Below are 17,916 nucleotides of genomic sequence, written 5' to 3'. Positions count from 1 at the left end.
GCGCTAAATGGCCTGTCACGCCCGTCGGCCACCGTCCCCGAGCAGGCCGGGGCGGGACCGGACGTAACGTCAGAACCACTTCCGCTTCCGGCAAGGGCTGCGCGACGGGTTTCGGCGGGCTCCAGAGGTGTCGCGGCGCCGGTGGTGAGTGCGGACCGTGCAGCTGGAGCGGCGGGGTCCTTCCCAACCCCCGTGGTGCAGAGGCTCGCGCCCCTCCCCCGGGTCGCTCCCGGGCCTCGGGAAGCGGGGGTTTTATCGGAAGCCTCCGCTTAAAGCCCTTCGGTGGCCCCCCATTCCCTGAGTCCTGGGCCCGCGTCCCGGAGGTCGGTCCCTGCGCTCCGCCTGCCTTCCCGTCTCCTCCGGCCGCTCAGCGCCCGAGCCGCTCAGGGCGCCGTGCCCGGTGCCCATGGCGCAAGAATCGGATGCGGTCAAGCATTTCCCAGGCTGAAATGTGATAGGCGACACGTACGGGCCCCCAGGGCGCTCGAGACTTAATGTGGCGAGTGGGCCGGGTGCTCCCAGGCGCCCGCGGCTGGGGGTTCCTGCCTGCGCCTCCCGGTTGCAGCCGCTGCTGTGCTGGCGACCTGGGCACCAGCCTGTGCCTCCTGTGCCCTCCCGCTGGGAACCAGTGTTGGATGTGTGTGCCCCGTGAACAGCAGTTGCATCCAGAGAACTTGTTTCCCATCCCCGGGATCACAGTTACGATTAGGATTCGTGGGTGAGATACTTACTGGCAGGGGAGACACCGTGCTCTCCAAGGTGGTTTTCCCAGGGCGAGGCTTATGCGTTGCAGTGCGGATGTGCTGACCCCTGCGAATTCCCCAAATGTGGGAAACTCGACTGCATAATTTGTGATGGTGGGGGACTGCGTTCGCGCTCTCCCCTAAAAAAAAGAAGAGATTCCTGAGTGATTGATTAGCTGTGGCTCCTGTGCCGGTGGTCTCTGCTGCTGGCAGCACGGCGGTCCCCAACCTCTTTTGGATCTCAGAGCCTTTGAGAATCTGTTGAAAGACTGTCTCAGGAAGTTCATGGGCAGAAATGACCCTGCCCTGATCCCAGCAGGTGTTTTGTTGTCCGTGGACCTGAGTTGGGAACCTGTGTAGGTAGATTGACACGTGTATGGGGAAGGTGTGAAGTTTGCTCCCCTTTGTTTTTCCAGTCTACAGCTGACTGCCCCTGAGTGTCTGTTCACTCCCTCCCATCAGCACTGCTGATGGCGACGGCCAACAGGGCCTGTCATCAGTGGGAGCAGAGCCCCGTGCAGGCCACTGCCGGTCCCTTGGGCACATCTCAGTTTCAGCCTTGAGACCGGGGGTTCTGTATCTAATGGGGAGACCCCGGGACATCTGGTCGGCAGGGCCAACTGAGCAGAAGTGGAACCCCACCCAACTCAGATGCACAGGGAACGGGCAGCAGTTTTAGGAAGAGCACCTCCACCTGTAGCCAAGCTTGGGCAAGAGAGGGGAAGGTCCCGGGTACCAGAGTGCAGAGAGGGTGCACACCTGAGCAGCACAGGGTTCGGGAACCAGGCGTGGGCCTCGTGGGCTGGAGCTGGGGTTTGTGCTGGGACAAGGGCCAGTGGCTCCAGCCTGTGCAGAGCTCCCTGCACAGACCCAGCCCCCCACCAGGGCCACTGAGTCTGCCCGCCACTGGCCCAGGGCCTGGTGTTGTGGCCACCTGGGGTGAAGGCGGGCCCAGCCTGAGGGTTCACAGCCTGTGCTCCTGAGCTGTGGGAGCTCGGGCGGGCCCAGCCTGGGTCCACAGGCTCCCGAGCTGAGGCGTGGGCCTGGAAGCTGGCTGCGGGTGGATCCCCAGAGGCCGTGTGCGCACTGGAGACAGTGCCCAGGGACGAATGACAAAGACAAACCACAGCAGGGCGCCACCCGCAGGCAGGGGAGGACTCACCGCACAAACGAGCCCTGGCGGGTCCACGGTCCGCAGGAGGCGGCTGTGGTGATGGCCCAGCGGGGCATCGTGTGGCACACAGGATGATGTGGTTCCTCAAAGACGCGACGTGGGCCAGGTTTGACTGCTTTTATAAATACCTTTCCTCTCACCTCAGGAGAACACTCTGGGATGCCGTCTCGGAGCCAGAGCTATGAGTGAATTTCGGATACACCACGATGTCAACGAGCTGCTCAGCCTGCTGCGTGTGCACGGGGGGGAGGGGGCCGAGGTGTACATCGACCTGCTGCAGAAGAACCGGACCCCGTACGTCACGACCACCGTGTCGGCGCACAGCGCCAAGGTGAGTGCCCGTCCCGCCCCTCGCAGGGTTCACCTTCCCCACCGGGCACCCTGGCCGTTCCGGCGATGGGGCCAGAGAACCTTGGCCAGTTTTCCTGTGGACCCCGAAGCGGTTCTGCCCCTCAGCCCAGACAGAAGGGTAGACGGAAGCTCAGGGAGCCCAGGCCCTTCACCATGCCCCCCCCATGACGGGGGGGCACGCAGCCGTGTCTCTGATGTGTGGTCACATCGTGGCACAGACGTTTCCCTGACGGAAAGGGGAGCTCCCGGGAGTGACCACCTTGAAATCCCTTTCAAGTGAATTATTTTTATTTATTCAAAAAATATGCAATTCTGTCTTCTTGGTAGCACGGTTGTGAGAGTGTTTACCTAATACGCCAAGGTTATGGGTTTGATCCCCGGTCAGGGCACATACAGGAATGGAAGTATCAGCAAGTGGAAAACAGATGAGTGTTTCTGTCTCCCTCCCTCCCCCGCCACCCTCTCTTCCACTGAAATCAATAAACAGCTCTGACTAGTATGGCTCAGGGGACTGAGTGCCGTCCTGCAAACCAAAGGGTCGCCAGTTCACTTCCCAGTCAGGGCCCAGGCCCGGGGGTCCTGGCTGGGGGCGTGGGAGAGGCAGCCCCACGTGGACGTTTCTCTCCCTCTCTTCCCCCCGTCCTTCTTCTCTCTCTAGAAATGGGCACATTTAGAAAGTTACAGTCAGCGAGGAAGCAGAGCCCCTGAGCCTGTGCCTGGTGTGCGTCTCAGGGGAGCCGAGTGGAGGGAGCTCCCAGGGGAGAGGCCGTGGCTGCCCGGGGGGGTTGGAGGTGGCGCGAGAGAGCGCTCGGAGGAGGCCGCAGTTTCACGGGGCGCGTGACGCGTCGTCTCAGTGTGCTCCGGGTGATGAGTGGCCCTTTAGCCTGACTGACTTCACTGTGTCCGGGTGGTTGTGTTCAACTTCCTGGAAGATGTTTTCACGGTTCTCCATTATTGTTGCTAACTCGCTCGTGTTTGTGCTTTCGAGGTTAAAATAGCAGAATTCTCTCGTACTCCAGAAGACTTCCTAAAGAAATACGATGAACTGAAATCTAAAAACACGCGGAACCTCGATCCCCTGGTGTACCTGTTGTCAAAGCTCACGGAGGACAAAGAGGTAGCTGCTGTCGCGCCGGCGGTCCGGCATGTGTCCAGGGGGCGTGTGCTGTGGGTGGTGCCAGTGAGTGTTTTAAGCCCACGGGCTTGCGCAGTGGAAATGGCACCTTGTGAGTCCGCTGTCCTTGCGCTTCTCCCGCCACGCGGCCTGGCTGTGGCAGCAGAGTGGAAGGAGCTCCCGACGGCAGACCCGGGAGGTGCCAAGAGCTGTTACCTCTGGGGGCTGGGTTTTGGCGGCTGTCTCGTGCCTCCATGTGTCGGCTTACGTCGTGCGTGTGATGCGTGTGACTCCACGGAGAACACGTGTCGGGCACCCAGGGGCTTGTTGGGTCCTTCCTCCTGCTGCCCGGGGCCCGGGGCCTCTTCGGGGGTGGAGGCGCAGCCGGACACCTCTAGTGCCGGGAGCGGGGTGAGGGGGGGGCGGTCAAGTGTAGAGAAGGGGCAGTGCCCTGGGCGCAGAGGTTGGGGATTGGCTGTTAGAGCCACTGCAGGGTGTTCCTCCGTGCGGGAGAGCACGCGGCACCGTGTGGCAGGAAGCTGTGAGACCAGACACCAGCTCGAGGGCTGGCAGGAGACCGGCTCTCGCCCTCCTCGGGGTCGCTGGGGCTGGGAAAGAAGGGGCTGGGGTGGCTGTGCCGGGCGGGGTGCACTCACGTGCGGCCCCGTCTCAGGCGGGGCTCCGTGTGCGCAGACACTGCAGGTCTTACAGCAGAATGCGAGGGAGAGGGCCGAGCTGGCCGCCGCGGCCGCAGCCAGCAGCAGCACCAGCCTCAGCGCCCCCGCCCCGGCCACCAGGATCTCCCTGCAGGAGCTCGAGGAGCTGAGGAAGCAGCTTGGCAGCGTGGCTGCGGGCTCCACGTGGCAGCAGGTACTGCAGCCCCCGCCCGCAGGCCCACACTCGCTGCCGCAGGGCAGGGGTGCACGGCTCACTGCCGTCTGTGAGAGGCGGGTCTGCATGTGGAGGCCGACCACGACCAGCCGTGTGTGGACGAGGGTCCTGGACAAACTGGGGCGGGGGTGTCCCACCCGGACAGTTGGCTACCTGCCAACGCAAACTGCAGTTCCCCGTCTCCCTCTGCTAGTCTGGGACAGCTCGTCTATTTCATTGATGCTTCGCAGACCATCTTCCCTGCACAGTGCCCTCTCCTCTGTGCTTACTGCTCTTCTCGGTTTTGAGTTTACGTCCCGCCCTGTTCTCTCGACGTACGTCCGCCTGCTCACGGTGTTGCCTCTGGCCTTCGAGCCCCGCAGACCGGTGTCCCTGTGAGGGCCCGAGCTGAGCTTGTTGGGTTGGGCGCAGCCGCCGTGACCGGGACAGCGGCCAGCACTGGTGGGGCGTGTCCCGTGTCCACCAGCTCGCAAAGCCCTCACGCCAGTGGCCCGTGTGACAGACGAGGAAACCGAGTCTGCCCGTGTCATCGCCACGCCTCAGCCGGCGCTTCGCAAAGCCAGGCCCCCGGGGGGGCTACTGCCGTGTGCGAGTGCCTGCGGCCAGCCCTCCCTGGGCGGTGCTCCCGCCCGTCCCCTGTCCCCAAGGGGCTTGGGCGGGGCACCTCGTCTCCAACCGTCTGTCTCTGGGGCCACGTCTTCGCCCAGCAGGTCGTGTCCAGGCCACCGGAGAAGGCGTAGGTCTTCCCGAGGGTCGGCCTGCCCTGGCGAGGTGCCCTCGCCGCCGGTGCTGCCGGCAGGTCTGTGGGCCCTGCCCCGACCGACACCCCGGCAAGGGCCTGGGTCCCCACCCCTTGCGTTTGTAGACGCACATTCCGAACCCTCGCGTGCTTAGGAACCGGCTTTTTCAGTGCCATTGGTGTTAGTTTGAACTGTTTGCCCTGAAAGTATATATTTGTTTTTGTTTTTAAAACGTTCCCACCAGTCTCTAGAACTTACAAGAAAGATGCTCCGAGACAAGCAGAACAAAAAAAATTCGGGCCAGCGCCTCCCTGTCTTCCCCGCGTGGGTGTATGAGAGGCCCACGCTGGTCGGGGACTTCCTGACCGGCTCGGGCTTGAGCACGGAAACAGCTGTGCCGATAGGTGCGTGGAGTGTGTGCTTTCGGCAGTCTGCGTGGGGGGCCCGTGGGCGGGTGGCTGGCTGCTGTGCTCGGAGCCCATCCTGCGCCCCAGGCAGGCGGGCGGGTGTGGTGCTGTGCCGTCCACTGCTGGGCCTCGGGCTCAGGTGCCCTGGGGCAGTCTGATAGTGGGCAGCTGGGGCAGTTCTCAGAGACACCCTTCTCCTGGTGCTGCCTCCAGCCCCCGACGTGTGGCCATTGGTCCAGGTGTAAGGGAGGATTCCGTGGGTTTTCTGGGGCTGGGAGCTTGGGGGCCAGGAGGCACTGGGTGGCAGTCCCACGCGGTTTCCTGGGACTGTCCTCAAGTCTGCCGGGCTGTCCTAAGGGAGCCACCTCACGCTGTGTGTTTATGACGGGACTTGTCAGTACAGGAAGCCTCCCTGTGCCCCGAGAGCAGCATGTGAACGCCGTGCACACACACAGCTCCGCTGGAAACGCTTCCCAGGCCCCTGCCTGCTCCCGTGTGGGCACAGGCCTGGGGGAGGGGTTGCTTTTGCATTTGCTTTTCTTTTTAAGGTTTTATTGCTCTGGTTGGTGTAGCTCAGTGGATTGAATGTGGGCTGTGAACCAAAGGGTTGCCAGTTCAATTCCCAGTCATGGCATGTGCCTCGGTTGCGGACCAGGTCCCCAGTAGGGGGTGCAAGAGGCAGCCACACATTGGTGTTCCTCTTTCTTCATCCGTTCCCCTCTCTCTGAAAGTAAATAAATGCTTTTTATTCAAAAGTGAAGGTCTTATTTATTTAGGGGAGAATGAAGGAAGAGAGAGATGGAGAAAAACAGTTCAGTTGCCTCTCTCAGGCCCTCAGCTGAGGACCTGGGCCACAACCCAAGCATGTGCCCTGACTGGGAATCGAACTGGCGATCTTTCGGTTCACAGCCGGCGCTCAATCCACTGAGCCATGCCAGGCATGGCCTGAGTGGAGGGATTTCTACCTGCTTAGTGCTTTTAGGCTCTGATGGGCTGGCCCGGGCTCCCTGGCCTGCCTGGGCTAGTGACTTCCGTTCTGGTGGCTTTGAAATTGCAGCCTTTGGTGCCCCGGTGGGGTCAGTCAAAGCGAAACGAGCAGCTGCTTTTTACCTCTGTAGTTACTTGAGGAAAATGAGTGAGAGCGTGACTTTTGGTGGGCAGGTTGCGGGAACAGGGGCTCCAGCCACGCGCGCGGCCCCAGCAGTGTCTGCGGCCCACAGGCTCACTGCCCCTGGCCTCCCAGGAGGCGGCCATTGTGGAGGACCTGCTCTACGTGCTGGTGGGTGTGGACGGCAGGTACATCACCGCCCAGCCCCTCACCGGGAGACAGAGCCGGACCTTCCTGGTAGACCCCAACCTGGACCTGTCCATCAGGGAGCTGGTGAACAGGATCCTCCCGGTGGCCTCCAGCTACTCCACCGTGACCAGGTAGGCGCGGGACACTGGCTCCCCGGACACGTTTGGCTGCAAGCACACGTCGCCCCAGTGTCACTCGTGGTGAGGTGGGCGGGTGCGGGGAGCCCCGTCTGCGTGTGAGAGCGGGGCGTCGGCGCCAGACGCAGAGCGCCCAGCCCCACCTGAAAATGCAGCTGTAGCTTCTCAGAGGCACCAACACCTCCTCTCCTCCTAGGTTCATCGAGGAGAAGTCCTCCTTTGAGTACGGGCAGGTGAACCAGGCGCTGGCAGCCGCCATGCGGACCCTGGTGAAGGAGCACCTGATCCTGGTCTCGCAGCTGGAGCAGCTGCAGAGGCAGGGCCTGCTGTCGCTGCCGAAGCTCTGGTTCTACGTGCAGCCGGCCCTGCGCACCGTGGACATCCTGGCCTCCCTCGGTGCGTCTCCGGGAGGCCGCGGGGCGGGGCGGGCCCTGCAGTGGTGCGGCCACTGCTGGTGTGAGGATGGGGTGGATTTTGTCCTCGTGGCTGTGAGGCCAAAGCAGTGTTGCTTCGTGTGTGACTAATTCGTGGGAGAGAACTGGAAGCTTTGTCGGTAGACTGTGCGATCAGCTACGGCTTTGCAGTTTGGGTGCATCCCCTAAGGAGGCACCGGTCCCGTGGGGAGCTGGAGGCTGGGCTCCGCGCGGCTCCTGCTTTCTCGGCACCGAGCGCAGCCTCCCCCGCAGCCACCTCCGTGGATAAAGGCGAGTGTGTCGGGGGGGCCACCCTGAGCCTGCTGCACGACCGGAGCTTCAACTACACGGGGGACAGCCAGGCGCAGGAGCTCTGCCTCTACCTGACCAAGGCTGCCAGCGTGCCCTACTTCGAGATCCTGGAGAAGTGGATCTACAGGGGCATCATCAACGACCCGTACAGGTGGGCTGGACGGGGCTCTTCCACTCCTGCCGTTGTGGGGCGGGCACGGGAGGGGTCGGGTGGAGGGCAGTGCCGGGTCGCTCAGAGGCCACAGTGGCAGCCTCGCCCCCCGCGGTCGTGACCGGGACGCCTGCCTGCTTCCAGCGAGTTCATGGTCGAGGAGCACGAGCTGCGGAAGGAGAAGATCCAGGAGGACTACAACGACCGCTACTGGGACCAGCGGTACACCGTGGTGCAGCGGCAGATCCCCTCCTTCCTGCAGAAGATGGCGGGCAAGGTGCTCAGCACAGGTGCGGCCCGGGGGCCCGCCCGCCCGCACACGTGCTCGTCCTCTGCGGCTGCGTCCCCGGGGCGGGCGCAGGTGCCGGGCTGCGAGGGCCGTGCTCTGGCTCTGGGCACTGGGTGACCATCTTGTTCCCTGACCCCAGGAGGCTGTCGCAACAGGCGCCTCGCCTTCCTCTTCACCGAGAACTTTCTAGAGTTCTGTTGCTACTTAAAGGAAACCTTGCTTTGCTCACAACTCGGACAGCACGTGTGTGGGTTTCCACACCAGCCCCCAGGCCCCCGGTTCTCTCGGGGCACCGGCCGGTGTCCTGCAGTCCCACGTAGCCCCAACGCTGATGCCCAGACCCCCCGCGAGCCCCACTTCACACGCCAGCTGTGAATGTCGGGGTCCCTGGGCCGCCGGCACTTCTGTCCGAGGCGACGACAAATCGGGGCTCCCCGTGACCCCTCCCTGGATTTTGTTTCTCGGTAACTTGCCAGAGCAGCTCACAGAACTCGGGGGCCCCCTGCTTCCCAGGAGACCCATGGATCGTAAAGGGCACCAGGTGACCAGGCGGCTGAAGAGGTCAGGGAGGGTCCCCAAGCACAGGAGCTTCTGTCCCCGTGGTTTTGGGGTGCGCCACCCCCCTGGCAGGCGGGTGTGTTCACCAGTGACCCGGAAGCTCGTCACAGCCCTCTTCAGGGTTTTGTGGAGGCCTTGTCCTGTGGGCACAGTGGGGCACGGTGGTGGCCTGGCGACCGCCTCCGTCCCGGCACCAGCCCCTCCCCCGACGCTGGGCCTGGCCTACTCCCCTGGCCGGTTCCTCAGACCACCAGCCGCACCCTGAAGCTCTGGGGGGGCAGCCGGGAGCCCCCTCAGCAGCGTAAGCTGTGGTGTGTGTCTCATTTCTCCATGTCACACGCCTTCCGGGGAAAGCCATCGAGGACACAGCCCACCGGCCAGCTGTGGTCCCGTCCCCTCACTGGGCCCAGAAGGCACATGCGGGCACTGCGCGTGTGGGTGCTGCTTGGAGCCCGGCTGGCGGCCAGGTCTCCAGTAGCTGAGAGCGGCTGCTGGAGCCCGTTTCCGTGGTCTGATCAGAGAGTCGGATGTGAGCAGTCGCCGCAAACCAGCGCGGTGACTGCTTCCCACCGCGGTTGGTGGCAGAGTCTCCACGGAGGCTAGAGTGGGTTGCCGGAGCCCCCACCCGGTCCGCCCCGTGACCTGCCCTCTGGCTGGTGCGTGTGACGGGGTGTTTAACCCGCCCCCGTCTCCTTGCAGGAAAGTACCTGAACGTGGTCAGGGAGTGTGGTCGCGATGTCACCTGCCCGGTGGCCAAAGAGGTCGTCTACACCTTGAAGGAGCGGGCGTACGTGGAGCAGATCGAGAAGGCCTTTGGCTATGCGAGCACGGTGCTGCTGGACTTCCTGATGGAGGAGCAGGAGCTTGTGGCCCACCTGAGGTGCGCCAGCCCCGGAGCGTGCAGCCCCCCCAGCGCAGCGAGTGACCTGTGGCAGGCGGGCCAAGACCCAGGGCTGCTGGCGGTCCGCCTGTTGTTTCGCAGACGGGCGGGCACAGGCCGACTCGCGTCCAGCCTCACTGCCGGGCGCCTGTGGACCCCTCCTCCGCAGCCTCGCTCCCTGCTGGGGACCACCCTGGCCCTGTCTGGGCCCCCACAGCAGCAGGCCTTGCAGGCCCAGGCCCGGCGGTCCTGCCCGAGAAAGATGGCCACGGCCACGGTCACGGTCGTGCGGCCTGTGGGGGCCGAGCCCTCTGCGCGTGCGCCTGTCTCCTCTCGGGCACCGGCAGCGTCACTCCCGAGCGCGGTTGGTCTCGGGAGCAGCCGCCCTGACGTCCGCCGCCGCCCCCCCCCCCAGGTCCATCAAGCGCTACTTCCTGATGGACCAGGGGGACTTCTTCGTGCACTTCATGGACCTGACGGAGGAGGAGCTGAAGAAGCCGGTGGACGACATCACGCCCACACGCCTGGAGGCGCTGCTGGAGCTGGCCCTGCGCATGAGCACCGCCAACACGGACCCCTTCAAGGACGACCTCAAGGTGGGCCGTCCTGGCGTCTCGGGAGTGCGCCCCACTTGGCCGTGGGGGGTGCTCCTTTCTCGTGTGGCTGCACACGGCTCCCCGGTGGTGTTCAGGACTTTTGCGTCCCTGCTTTTCCGGGACACGGGCCTGTACTGTCCCGTGTGTCTCCGGCGTGGTTCCCAGTAGCCCTGGCCTCCTACGTGGAGCGGGGAAATGTCAGGCGGGCGGGGCTGGTTCTTTCCACGTGCTGGGTTCACGGGGGGTTGGGGGGGGAGTCGCCTCGGTCTCCTTCCAGGCCCCAGGTCTGCACACACTCTTCCTGCCCGCGTCCGTTTTGGTCGCTGGTGTCCCCAGACGGGCAGCTGGGATTGGCTCCCACGGCCCTGCTGGCTTCCGTGGGGTTGACTGCGACGTCCCTGCGTTCACGTCTGGTCTCTGATTAGCATTTTCTTCCCACCCCCTTCTAGCTGCTGTGAGTTTGGCAAGTTTGTTGACCTTTCAAAGAACCAATTTGGGGTTTCATTGATTTTGATTTTGTTTTTGTTTTTGTTTTTTTTAAGATTTTATTTATTTATGTTCAGAGAGACGGGAAGGAAGAAAAAGAGAGAAACATCAGTGTGTGGTGGTCTCTTGCACGCCCCCTACTGGGGACCTGGCCTGCAACCCAGGCCTGTGCCCCGACTGGGAATCAAACCAGCGACCCTTTGGTTCACAGGCCAGCGCTCAATCCATTGAGCCACACTGGCCAAGGCCTTTTTTCTGTTGTTTTTTATGTGCTCTTATTTTTTTTTAAGCTTTTCCTCTCATACTCTCTGTCTGCGTGTGTGAGAGGCAGGGTGACAGCAGCGAGAGGTCAGCAACAAGACAAACGGCGACCGAGCACCATCGTGTCAGGCCCGGGGACGGGGCCGGCACCACAACGAGCCGCCTCCTCCTTTAGGCCCTTACAGCCTGGCCACGCACACCGTCAGATCACAGTTCTTCCCGAGGTTTCTGGGGCTCTCCAGTGACCCCAGGGCCAGGGAGCTGGTGGCACGGGGCCTGCTGCCGAGTAAGTGCTGGAGAGCGAGCACCGCACGCCCTGCTTGCGTGTGCGCAGTGTCACCCTGCGCGTCGCCACCCTGTCGCTCCTTCCCGCTGCTCCCCTCAGCTCCCCTCGCATCTCCACCGGAGCACCGCCGGCCTGGTGGCAGAGCAGCACCAGGACTCAGGCGGGCTGGGGGGTCGGGCCTGCCCTCTGTGCCGCAGCTTTGGCACTCGAGCCCTGGCCAAGAGAGACCTCGGAGCTGAGGTTTGAACGGTCTGAGAGACGCTTTGTTTGGAGAGGCGCAAAGTGGGGGGGGGGGGCTGAGGGAGCAGGTTCCCGAGGCCAAGGAAGTGCCGGGGGGGGGGAGGGGCGGGGGTTGTGCCCTGCCCTCTGCCCTGCTCCTGGCCCTTCCCCTCTCTGCGGCCTGGGGTGCAGTTGGTTCTCTCCCCGGTGTCTCGGTGTGAACCAGGTTGCCGACTCGCGCTCTCGCGTCCGTGGAGGTGCCCCCCACTGCGGCCACCTCTGCGTGCGGCTCGGCTCGGCTCGCCGTGCTGTCTTATCTCCGCTGCAGTCTTTCCGACCTGTTGCTGTGGTGTCTCATCTTCACGTTTCTGCCTTTCTCGGTGTTCCCCCCATCCCCGCCGGCCCGCTGTCTGCTGGTCCGTCCACGGCAGACAGTGGGGAACCGGGTCTCCACTACGATCGCGCGGCCGTTCCTCCTTTCAGTCTTCAGCCCGCACTCTGGGTGTCCGGGGTCGCTGCTCACGTGCGAGACTGCGTGTGTGGGGTCGATTCCCGGAAGTGGAGTTACCAGATTGAAACATATGCCCTCGCACCCTGGCTGCTGGGGCTCCAGGGGCTGGGCGTCGCCCCGTAAAGCGAAAGGCCGCTGGCTCCATTCCCGGTCAGGGCGCACGCCCGGGTTGGGGGTCAGTGCCCAGTCAGGGGTGTGGGAGAGGCAGCCGGCTGTTTCCCCCGCATGTGAGGCGCCTGTGCCGAGCTCCCCGCCCCGAGCTCCCCGCCCCCTCTCAGATGAGGGCGCCCTCACGCTGTCCCGGCGGGCGGTTGGCACTCGGTGAGCATTTGAAGACACCGACGTCGGGCCACAGCACCGCCTGGAAGGGCCGTTCTGCCTGCCCAGACCTGCCCTCTCCGGCCTGGGCCTGGGGCGCGTGGGGAGGGGGTCCCTCGGGAGGGGCTCAGGTCTGCCCGGTGCACCCTGTGGACCCTCGTCCCTACACAGCCCCTCGTAGCTCTCTTTTTCGCTTCAGTGGGAAGTGGTTGCATCTCTGCAGTGTTTCTGGAGCGGCTGGGTCTCTGAGCCGGTCCCAGGTTGCTTTCCTGGCTGGTCGGCACAGGTGGGGCGGGGGTCGCGGCCTGATGCTTTTTCACGGTGAGTTGCACAAAAGTAAAACATGTTTTTAATGACAGCTACCATGCAGCATTCCACTACTTTCAGGTGAGAGCACGGGGACGAGACGTTTGCTGGGCTGGCCAGAAAGTTCGTTTGCTTTTCCCGCAGGTCGGCCCCAGTAGCACTCAGTCGTCTCTGGTGTCGTTGGAAACAGTCTTGTTAGATTGTATCGTGACAGCTGTCACTTCAGCGTGCTTTTTTTTTTTTTTTTAAGTAAGAGGTGTCGAAAGCTTCTGGTTTTTTTGGGTTTTGTTTTTAAATTTTTTTAAGATTTTGTTTACTTACTTTTAGAGAGAAGGGAAGGGAAAGAGAAAGAGGGAGTGAAACATCAGTGTGTGGTGGCCTCTCACGCGCCCCCTGCTGGAGAACTGGCCTGCAACCCAGGCATGCACCCTGCCTGGAATCAAACCGGTGACCCTTTGGTTCGCAGGCCCAAGCTCAGTCCACTGAGCTACACCGGCCAGGTCTCAGTGTGCATTTCTAAAAACTCACCAAAGCGTCCTTCATTTCGCAGAAAAGCACTTTCATGAAGCGGACCCTGAGACCGCCCACTAGGAACTGGGGAGGGCTCGCACCCGACGCTCTGCTTCTCTCCCCCAGATTGACCTGATGCCCCACGACCTCATCACTCAGCTCCTGCGGGTGCTGGCCATCGAGACCAAGCAGGAGAAGGCGATGGTGCAGGCTGACCCCACGGAGCTCTCGCTGAGCGGCCTGGAGGCCTTCTCTTTTGACTACGTGGTGAAGTGGCCCCTGTCGCTGATCATCAACAGGTGAGCGTGGTCCCTCGGGCGCCAGCGGCGGGCAGTTTCCAGGCGGGGGCAGGGGGAGGGGCCAGGTGTGCCCGCCCTTCGGCTCGTTCTCCGCCGAGCATGCTCAGTGGGGTCGCCCCGTGGGGTGGCTGCACCGCCCGGCCGAGGTCCCCACCGGAGCCCCGTCCCAGCCCGGGCGTCGGGGCCCCGTGCCCTCTCCCCTCCCTCGGCAGGAAGGCCCTGACGCGCTACCAGATGCTGTTCCGGCACATGTTCTACTGCAAGCACGTGGAGCGGCAGCTCTGCAGCGTCTGGGTCAGCAACAAGGCCGCCAAGCAGCACGCGCTGCACTCCGCCAAGTGGTGCGTGCTGCGTGCTGCGTCCGCACGGGACGCGGACCCCGGGCATACCCCCCCCCCCCCGCCACCTGCACGGACCCGCGGGCTGGCTGCTTCTCTGGGTGGGACCCCCTGGGGACCTCAGTTCCTCCCGGGGCGGGAGCCTGTGGTGGCGGCGCTCCGCCCACTGGTCTGTGGCGCCTGTGTGGTCTGCGCCCGCGTCTGGGCCCCAGGCGGCGTGTCCCGCGTGCCGCTGAGGGCAGGCGCACCTGCGTCCCCGGCCCGCGTGGGCCTGGGGTGGGCGGGGAGCAGGAGGCCCAGTGCAGGCGCCAGCTCCCGCGACCTCTGCCCCCAGGTTCGCCAGCGCCTTCACACTGCGGCAGCGGATGCTGAACTTCGTCCAGAACATCCAGTACTACATGATGTTCGAGGTCATGGAGCCGACCTGGCACGTCCTCGAGCGGAACCTGAAATCCGTGAGTGCGGACCGGACGGGCTGGCACGCTTCCATGGCCCCGGGCGGCCAGCAGACCCGCCCCTGCAGCGCAGGGTCTGCAGGAGGGAGGGTGCTGGGTCGGGTCAGGGTCAGTGCGGCGGGTGCCGTCAGCGGGGCCGCACCCAGAGCCCCGTGAGGAGAAGCCGCGCCTGTGCACGAGCTGTCCTTCCTTGGGCCGTGCGGGGCGGGCGGGGGGGGGGGTTAGGGTCTGTTCCACGGGTGGAGCCCCAGGGTCGAGCTGTTGGAACAGCACGGGCGCCTGCCCTTGCGGGAGCCCTAGAGCCTCAAGTGGGGGGTGGCCCCCGCGCCCCCCGCAGGTGCTGGGCCCCCTGGGGCTTCTCCGCCAGAAGGCCCCTCACCCTGCACCAAGTCCCGGAAGCAGGAGGTGGCCAGCAGCCGTGCCTCCTCCTTCCTGTCTTCAGGGATCAAAACCTTAGGCTTCGGGGCACGTTCAGTGTTACTTCCTTTCAGTGGGGTCAGGTTTCCCCCCAAAAGACCACAGGCCCATTTAGAACGCGGAGACAGAACCAGCGTGCGGCGCCCGTGCTGAAGCCGGGGCGCACGTGTGGGCAGTGTGGGCGTGCTCCCCGCAGGCCTCCAACATCGACGACGTGCTGGGCCACCACACGAGCTTCCTGGACACCTGCCTGAAGGACTGCATGCTCACCAACCCCGAGCTGCTCAAGGTCTTCTCCAAGCTCATGTCTGTGTGCGTCATGTTCACCAACTGCATGCAGGTGCGGCCCCACCCCCCAGTCCAGGGCCTGCGGTCCTTCCCGGGCCGCACCGGGTGTCCCGAACACGGCCCCTCTGTCAGAGCGCGGCTCTTCCGATGCGGTGTTGGGTGGGCACCTGTCACAAGCAGGGGAACAGAAAACGAGTGTTAGGGGTGGACGGGGTGACATGGGGGGCTGGCGGGCACAGGGGCGTCTGAGCTGGTGGGGCCTGTGGGAGGGCATGGAGGCGGTGGCCAGCGACAGCAGACAGGAGCACGGTGACCGGTTCTCATTTAGGAGCCCCGTGGGGTTGCAAACTGGAAAACAAGCGTTTTCCGAGAAATTGGTCCCTAGGCCCCTGACAGGCAGCCTGGGGTGGTGTGGGTTCACCCGCAGCCTCCCGGGGGTGGGCCCGCTGTCCGCGAGCCTGCTGTGTCCCGGGCGCACGGGGCACGTGCTGCCGCAGCACACTGGTTGTGACAGAAGCAGTTTCTCTGGCCCCCAAGAGGTTCGCGCAGAGCATGAGCCTGGACGACGAGCTGGGCCGCCGGGCCCTGGAGCACGTGCTGGGGGCGCCCACGGAGGCCGAGCGGGCAGGGGAGCGCACCCGCAAGGTGGGTGGCCGCGCCGGTCAGTCCTCCTGAGGGAGCCGGCAGTGTCCGGGTCCTGCCCCCTGAGAGCCGAGCTGCTCCCAGCCTTTCATTTCTGTCTTCCCCTTGATTGAGAGGCAGCCATCTGCCTTTCTAGGAAATATGATTGATTGATCGATTGATTGATTTTTAGAGAGAGGGGAAAGGAGGGAGAAAGAGAGAAACGCCAGTGTGTGGTTGCCTCTCACCCACCCCCTTCTGGGGGCCTGGCCCACAACCGAGTACAAGCCACAGAAATCTCCACTGCCCACCCCCCAAAACCCCCTCACCCCCAGCATGGCTTGCTCCAGGCGAGGCCCTCAGAGTGGGGACAGTTCGGGCCGAGCTGGGCGCCCCGAGTGGCCTGGCGCTCGGCAGCCCCCAGGAGAGCCTCTCCTCCACTGCCCCTCAGGCCGCTAGCTCCCGTGTTCCCGTGCCGTCCCCTCGGAGGGGTGGCCACGGCAAAACCCAGCGGGCGCTGCGAGCCAGATGGCCCGGAGCAACCCCGTTCCCTGTGCAGCTCTGCCCCTACCAACCCTCGCGTCCCCGGAGCACGCGCTGACACTCGGCCTTCTGCTGGAAACGCGCGGAAGGAGGGGGGGCAAGCCGGGCTCCTGTCTTCCAGCACCTGGCGGAGCACGCGGACGCCCCGCCGCTGGCCTCCAGCTTCGAGGCCACCGTCAGCAAGTTCGACAAGAACTTCTCGGCCCACCTGCTCGACCTGCTGGCCCGCCTGAGCCTCTACAGCACCAGCGACTGCGAGCACAGCATGGCCAGCGTCATCTCCAGGTGCGCGTGGGGCCCTGGCTTCCCTCACTGGCCCCTGCCACCCTCGGGTCCCCAGACGACGTGAGGGTGTTGGCCCTTCGGCAGCTGCTGGTCCCATGTCGCCCCCTGACGTGGCAGCAGGCACCTGTCCCCTGGGGCGTGCGTTCCCCAGGGTGTGCCGCCCCCGCTCCCGCCCCCGCTCCCGATGAGCGGGGAGGTGGTGGCCAGGGGAGGGTGCTGTGTGGAAGCTGAGGCTGGTGTGCATGTGCACGTGTCATGTCCACTCGTGTGTGAGCATGCGTGTCTGAGCGTGCCGGTGGCAGCCTTCACCTGTGGTGAGGAAAAGGGGTCTCGTGCGGCCGCTGCAGGGTGGGGATCCCCCCCGCATCTGCTGGACCCGCCCAAGCCCGCCCTCGCCCCCAGGCTGGACTTCAACGGCTTCTACACGGAGCGCCTGGAGCGCCTGTCTGCAGAGAGGAGCCAGAGGGCGGCGCCCCCAGTGCCCGCCCCACGGGGACCCCCGGCCCCCGCGCCCAGAGTCGCCGTCCCCGCGCAGTGAGGCCCTCGGCGCCCGGCACCCGCCGCCGCTGGAGGGGGGCGGCGGTGGCCAGTGGGTGCTGCTGCGCATGAGTGCGTGCCGGGTTCCGGCCAGAAGCGCGAGTGCGTGGGCCGCGGCGCCGCGGCGTGCAGTCTGGACGTCACCTGCGCCCCGCGCGCGGCGTCTCCGCGGGCGCGTACCTGTGAGTGTGCGCCTGCTGAAGCGGAGCAGGGGCACCTCGGGGGGTTGTGTTTTGACTTCAAATAAAAAAGTGCGTTTCAGCAACATCGAGATGAATGCCAAGATGCCTTGTGGCGGCCAGAGGGGGCTGGGCTCCCCAGAGTCGGCCCAACCCCTCCGGCCTTGGCCGTCGAGTGCTCCCAACACTAGGGGGCAGCAGCCCCTCGTCTTGGGGTGAGTCAGGAGGCCCCGAGGGCTCGGCCGAGGCCTCCGTCCTCTTCGTCTGCAGTAGGTAGGCGTGTGGCCGCTCCGCTCCGCAGACCCACGCCCCTCCCAGCCCTGCAGTGGGTGGCACCGATGCTGCCTCGAGCACCTCCGGGTGCTCTACTGGGTCTCGCGTCATTGTTTTTAAAGATTTTATTTATTTTTTAGAGAGGGGAGGGAGGGGGAGAGAGAGAGAAACATTGATGTACGGTTGCTGGGGGCCATGGCCTGCAACCCAGGAATGTACCCTGACTGGGAATCAAACCTGAGACACTTTGGTTCGAAGCCCGTGCTTAGTCCACTGAGCTACGCCAGCCAAGTCGTGTGTTATCTTTGAAATCCAGTTCAAACCACCTGCCGCAGGCAGCCTCCTTGGCAGAGGAGGACCAAGACCTCGAGGAGGCCCAGGGGCCTAGACGAGGGCCCCTTGGGGCGTGTGCGTGCGTGGCTCTGCTCGGGCTGCTGCCTTGCAGGGCCGGGCAAGCCCGAGCTGCTTCCCCTTCTGCAGGTTGTGCAGGTGTGACCTGTGAGCACACAGGCTCACCTGCCAGCCCAGGTGGCCAGGGACTGTCGTAAAGCATGCAGACTGGGCGGAGGAGCCGCTGGCTCCGTGCAGGGCTCTGTCCCTGCCCGGGGCTGCAGCTCCAGTGACGTGCCCAGCAGCACCTGCCACTGCTGGGAGGGGACCGGTTGTGTGTGGCCTGGGGGCTGGGCGGGGGCTCCGGGCCCACAGGGTCCTGGCTGCTGGCGTGAAGCACC

At 64.5% G+C, this 17,916-nt stretch overlaps 1 protein-coding gene and 1 non-coding gene across 3 annotated transcripts; both read left to right on the top strand.

The window, feature by feature from the left end:
- The first annotated feature begins 24 nt into the window (after positions 1–24).
- TUBGCP2 (tubulin gamma complex associated protein 2) lies at positions 25–16,998 on the top strand. Of its 2 annotated transcripts, none has more exons than XM_045853873.1 (18): positions 25–144; positions 2,063–2,248; positions 3,257–3,385; positions 4,076–4,252; positions 5,258–5,417; positions 6,641–6,848; positions 7,051–7,250; positions 7,541–7,730; positions 7,875–8,020; positions 9,277–9,457; positions 9,873–10,053; positions 13,077–13,249; positions 13,462–13,590; positions 13,922–14,042; positions 14,656–14,799; positions 15,285–15,392; positions 16,033–16,196; positions 16,599–16,998. In XM_045853873.1, exons 2-18 carry the CDS (start codon positions 2,099–2,101, stop codon positions 16,732–16,734), a joined length of 2,697 nt encoding a protein of 898 aa, XP_045709829.1. In that variant the 5' UTR covers positions 25–144; positions 2,063–2,098; the 3' UTR covers positions 16,735–16,998. The 2 variants fall into 2 exon arrangements, with proteins under 2 accessions (XP_045709829.1, XP_045709830.1); XM_045853874.1 differs by lacking the exon at positions 25–144 and adding an exon at positions 164–718.
- LOC123829155 lies at positions 724–886 on the top strand. The gene has a single exon (XR_006787549.1). It is a non-coding gene; the product is annotated as a U1 spliceosomal RNA (small nuclear RNA).
- Positions 16,999–17,916: the final 918 nt, after the last annotated feature.

Source organism: Phyllostomus hastatus, unplaced genomic scaffold (assembly GCF_019186645.2).
Source record: "Phyllostomus hastatus isolate PE091 unplaced genomic scaffold, TTU_PhHast_1.1 phas_scaffold_1066, whole genome shotgun sequence".
Lineage (NCBI taxonomy): Eukaryota > Metazoa > Chordata > Mammalia > Chiroptera > Phyllostomidae > Phyllostomus > Phyllostomus hastatus.
This window is presented reverse-complemented; position numbering and strand designations above follow the sequence as displayed.

Excerpts from the sequence above, each read along its gene's own strand:
- TUBGCP2 (XM_045853873.1), top strand. The coding sequence starts at position 2,099 with ATGAGTGAATTTCGGATACACCACGATGTCAACGAGCTGCTCAGCCTG. Across the intron at positions 7,731-7,874 it reads ATCATCAACGACCCGTACAG|CGAGTTCATGGTCGAGGAGC; the intron begins GTGGGCTGGACG and ends GCCTGCTTCCAG. Across the intron at positions 10,054-13,076 it reads CCTTCAAGGACGACCTCAAG|ATTGACCTGATGCCCCACGA; the intron begins GTGGGCCGTCCT and ends TCTCTCCCCCAG.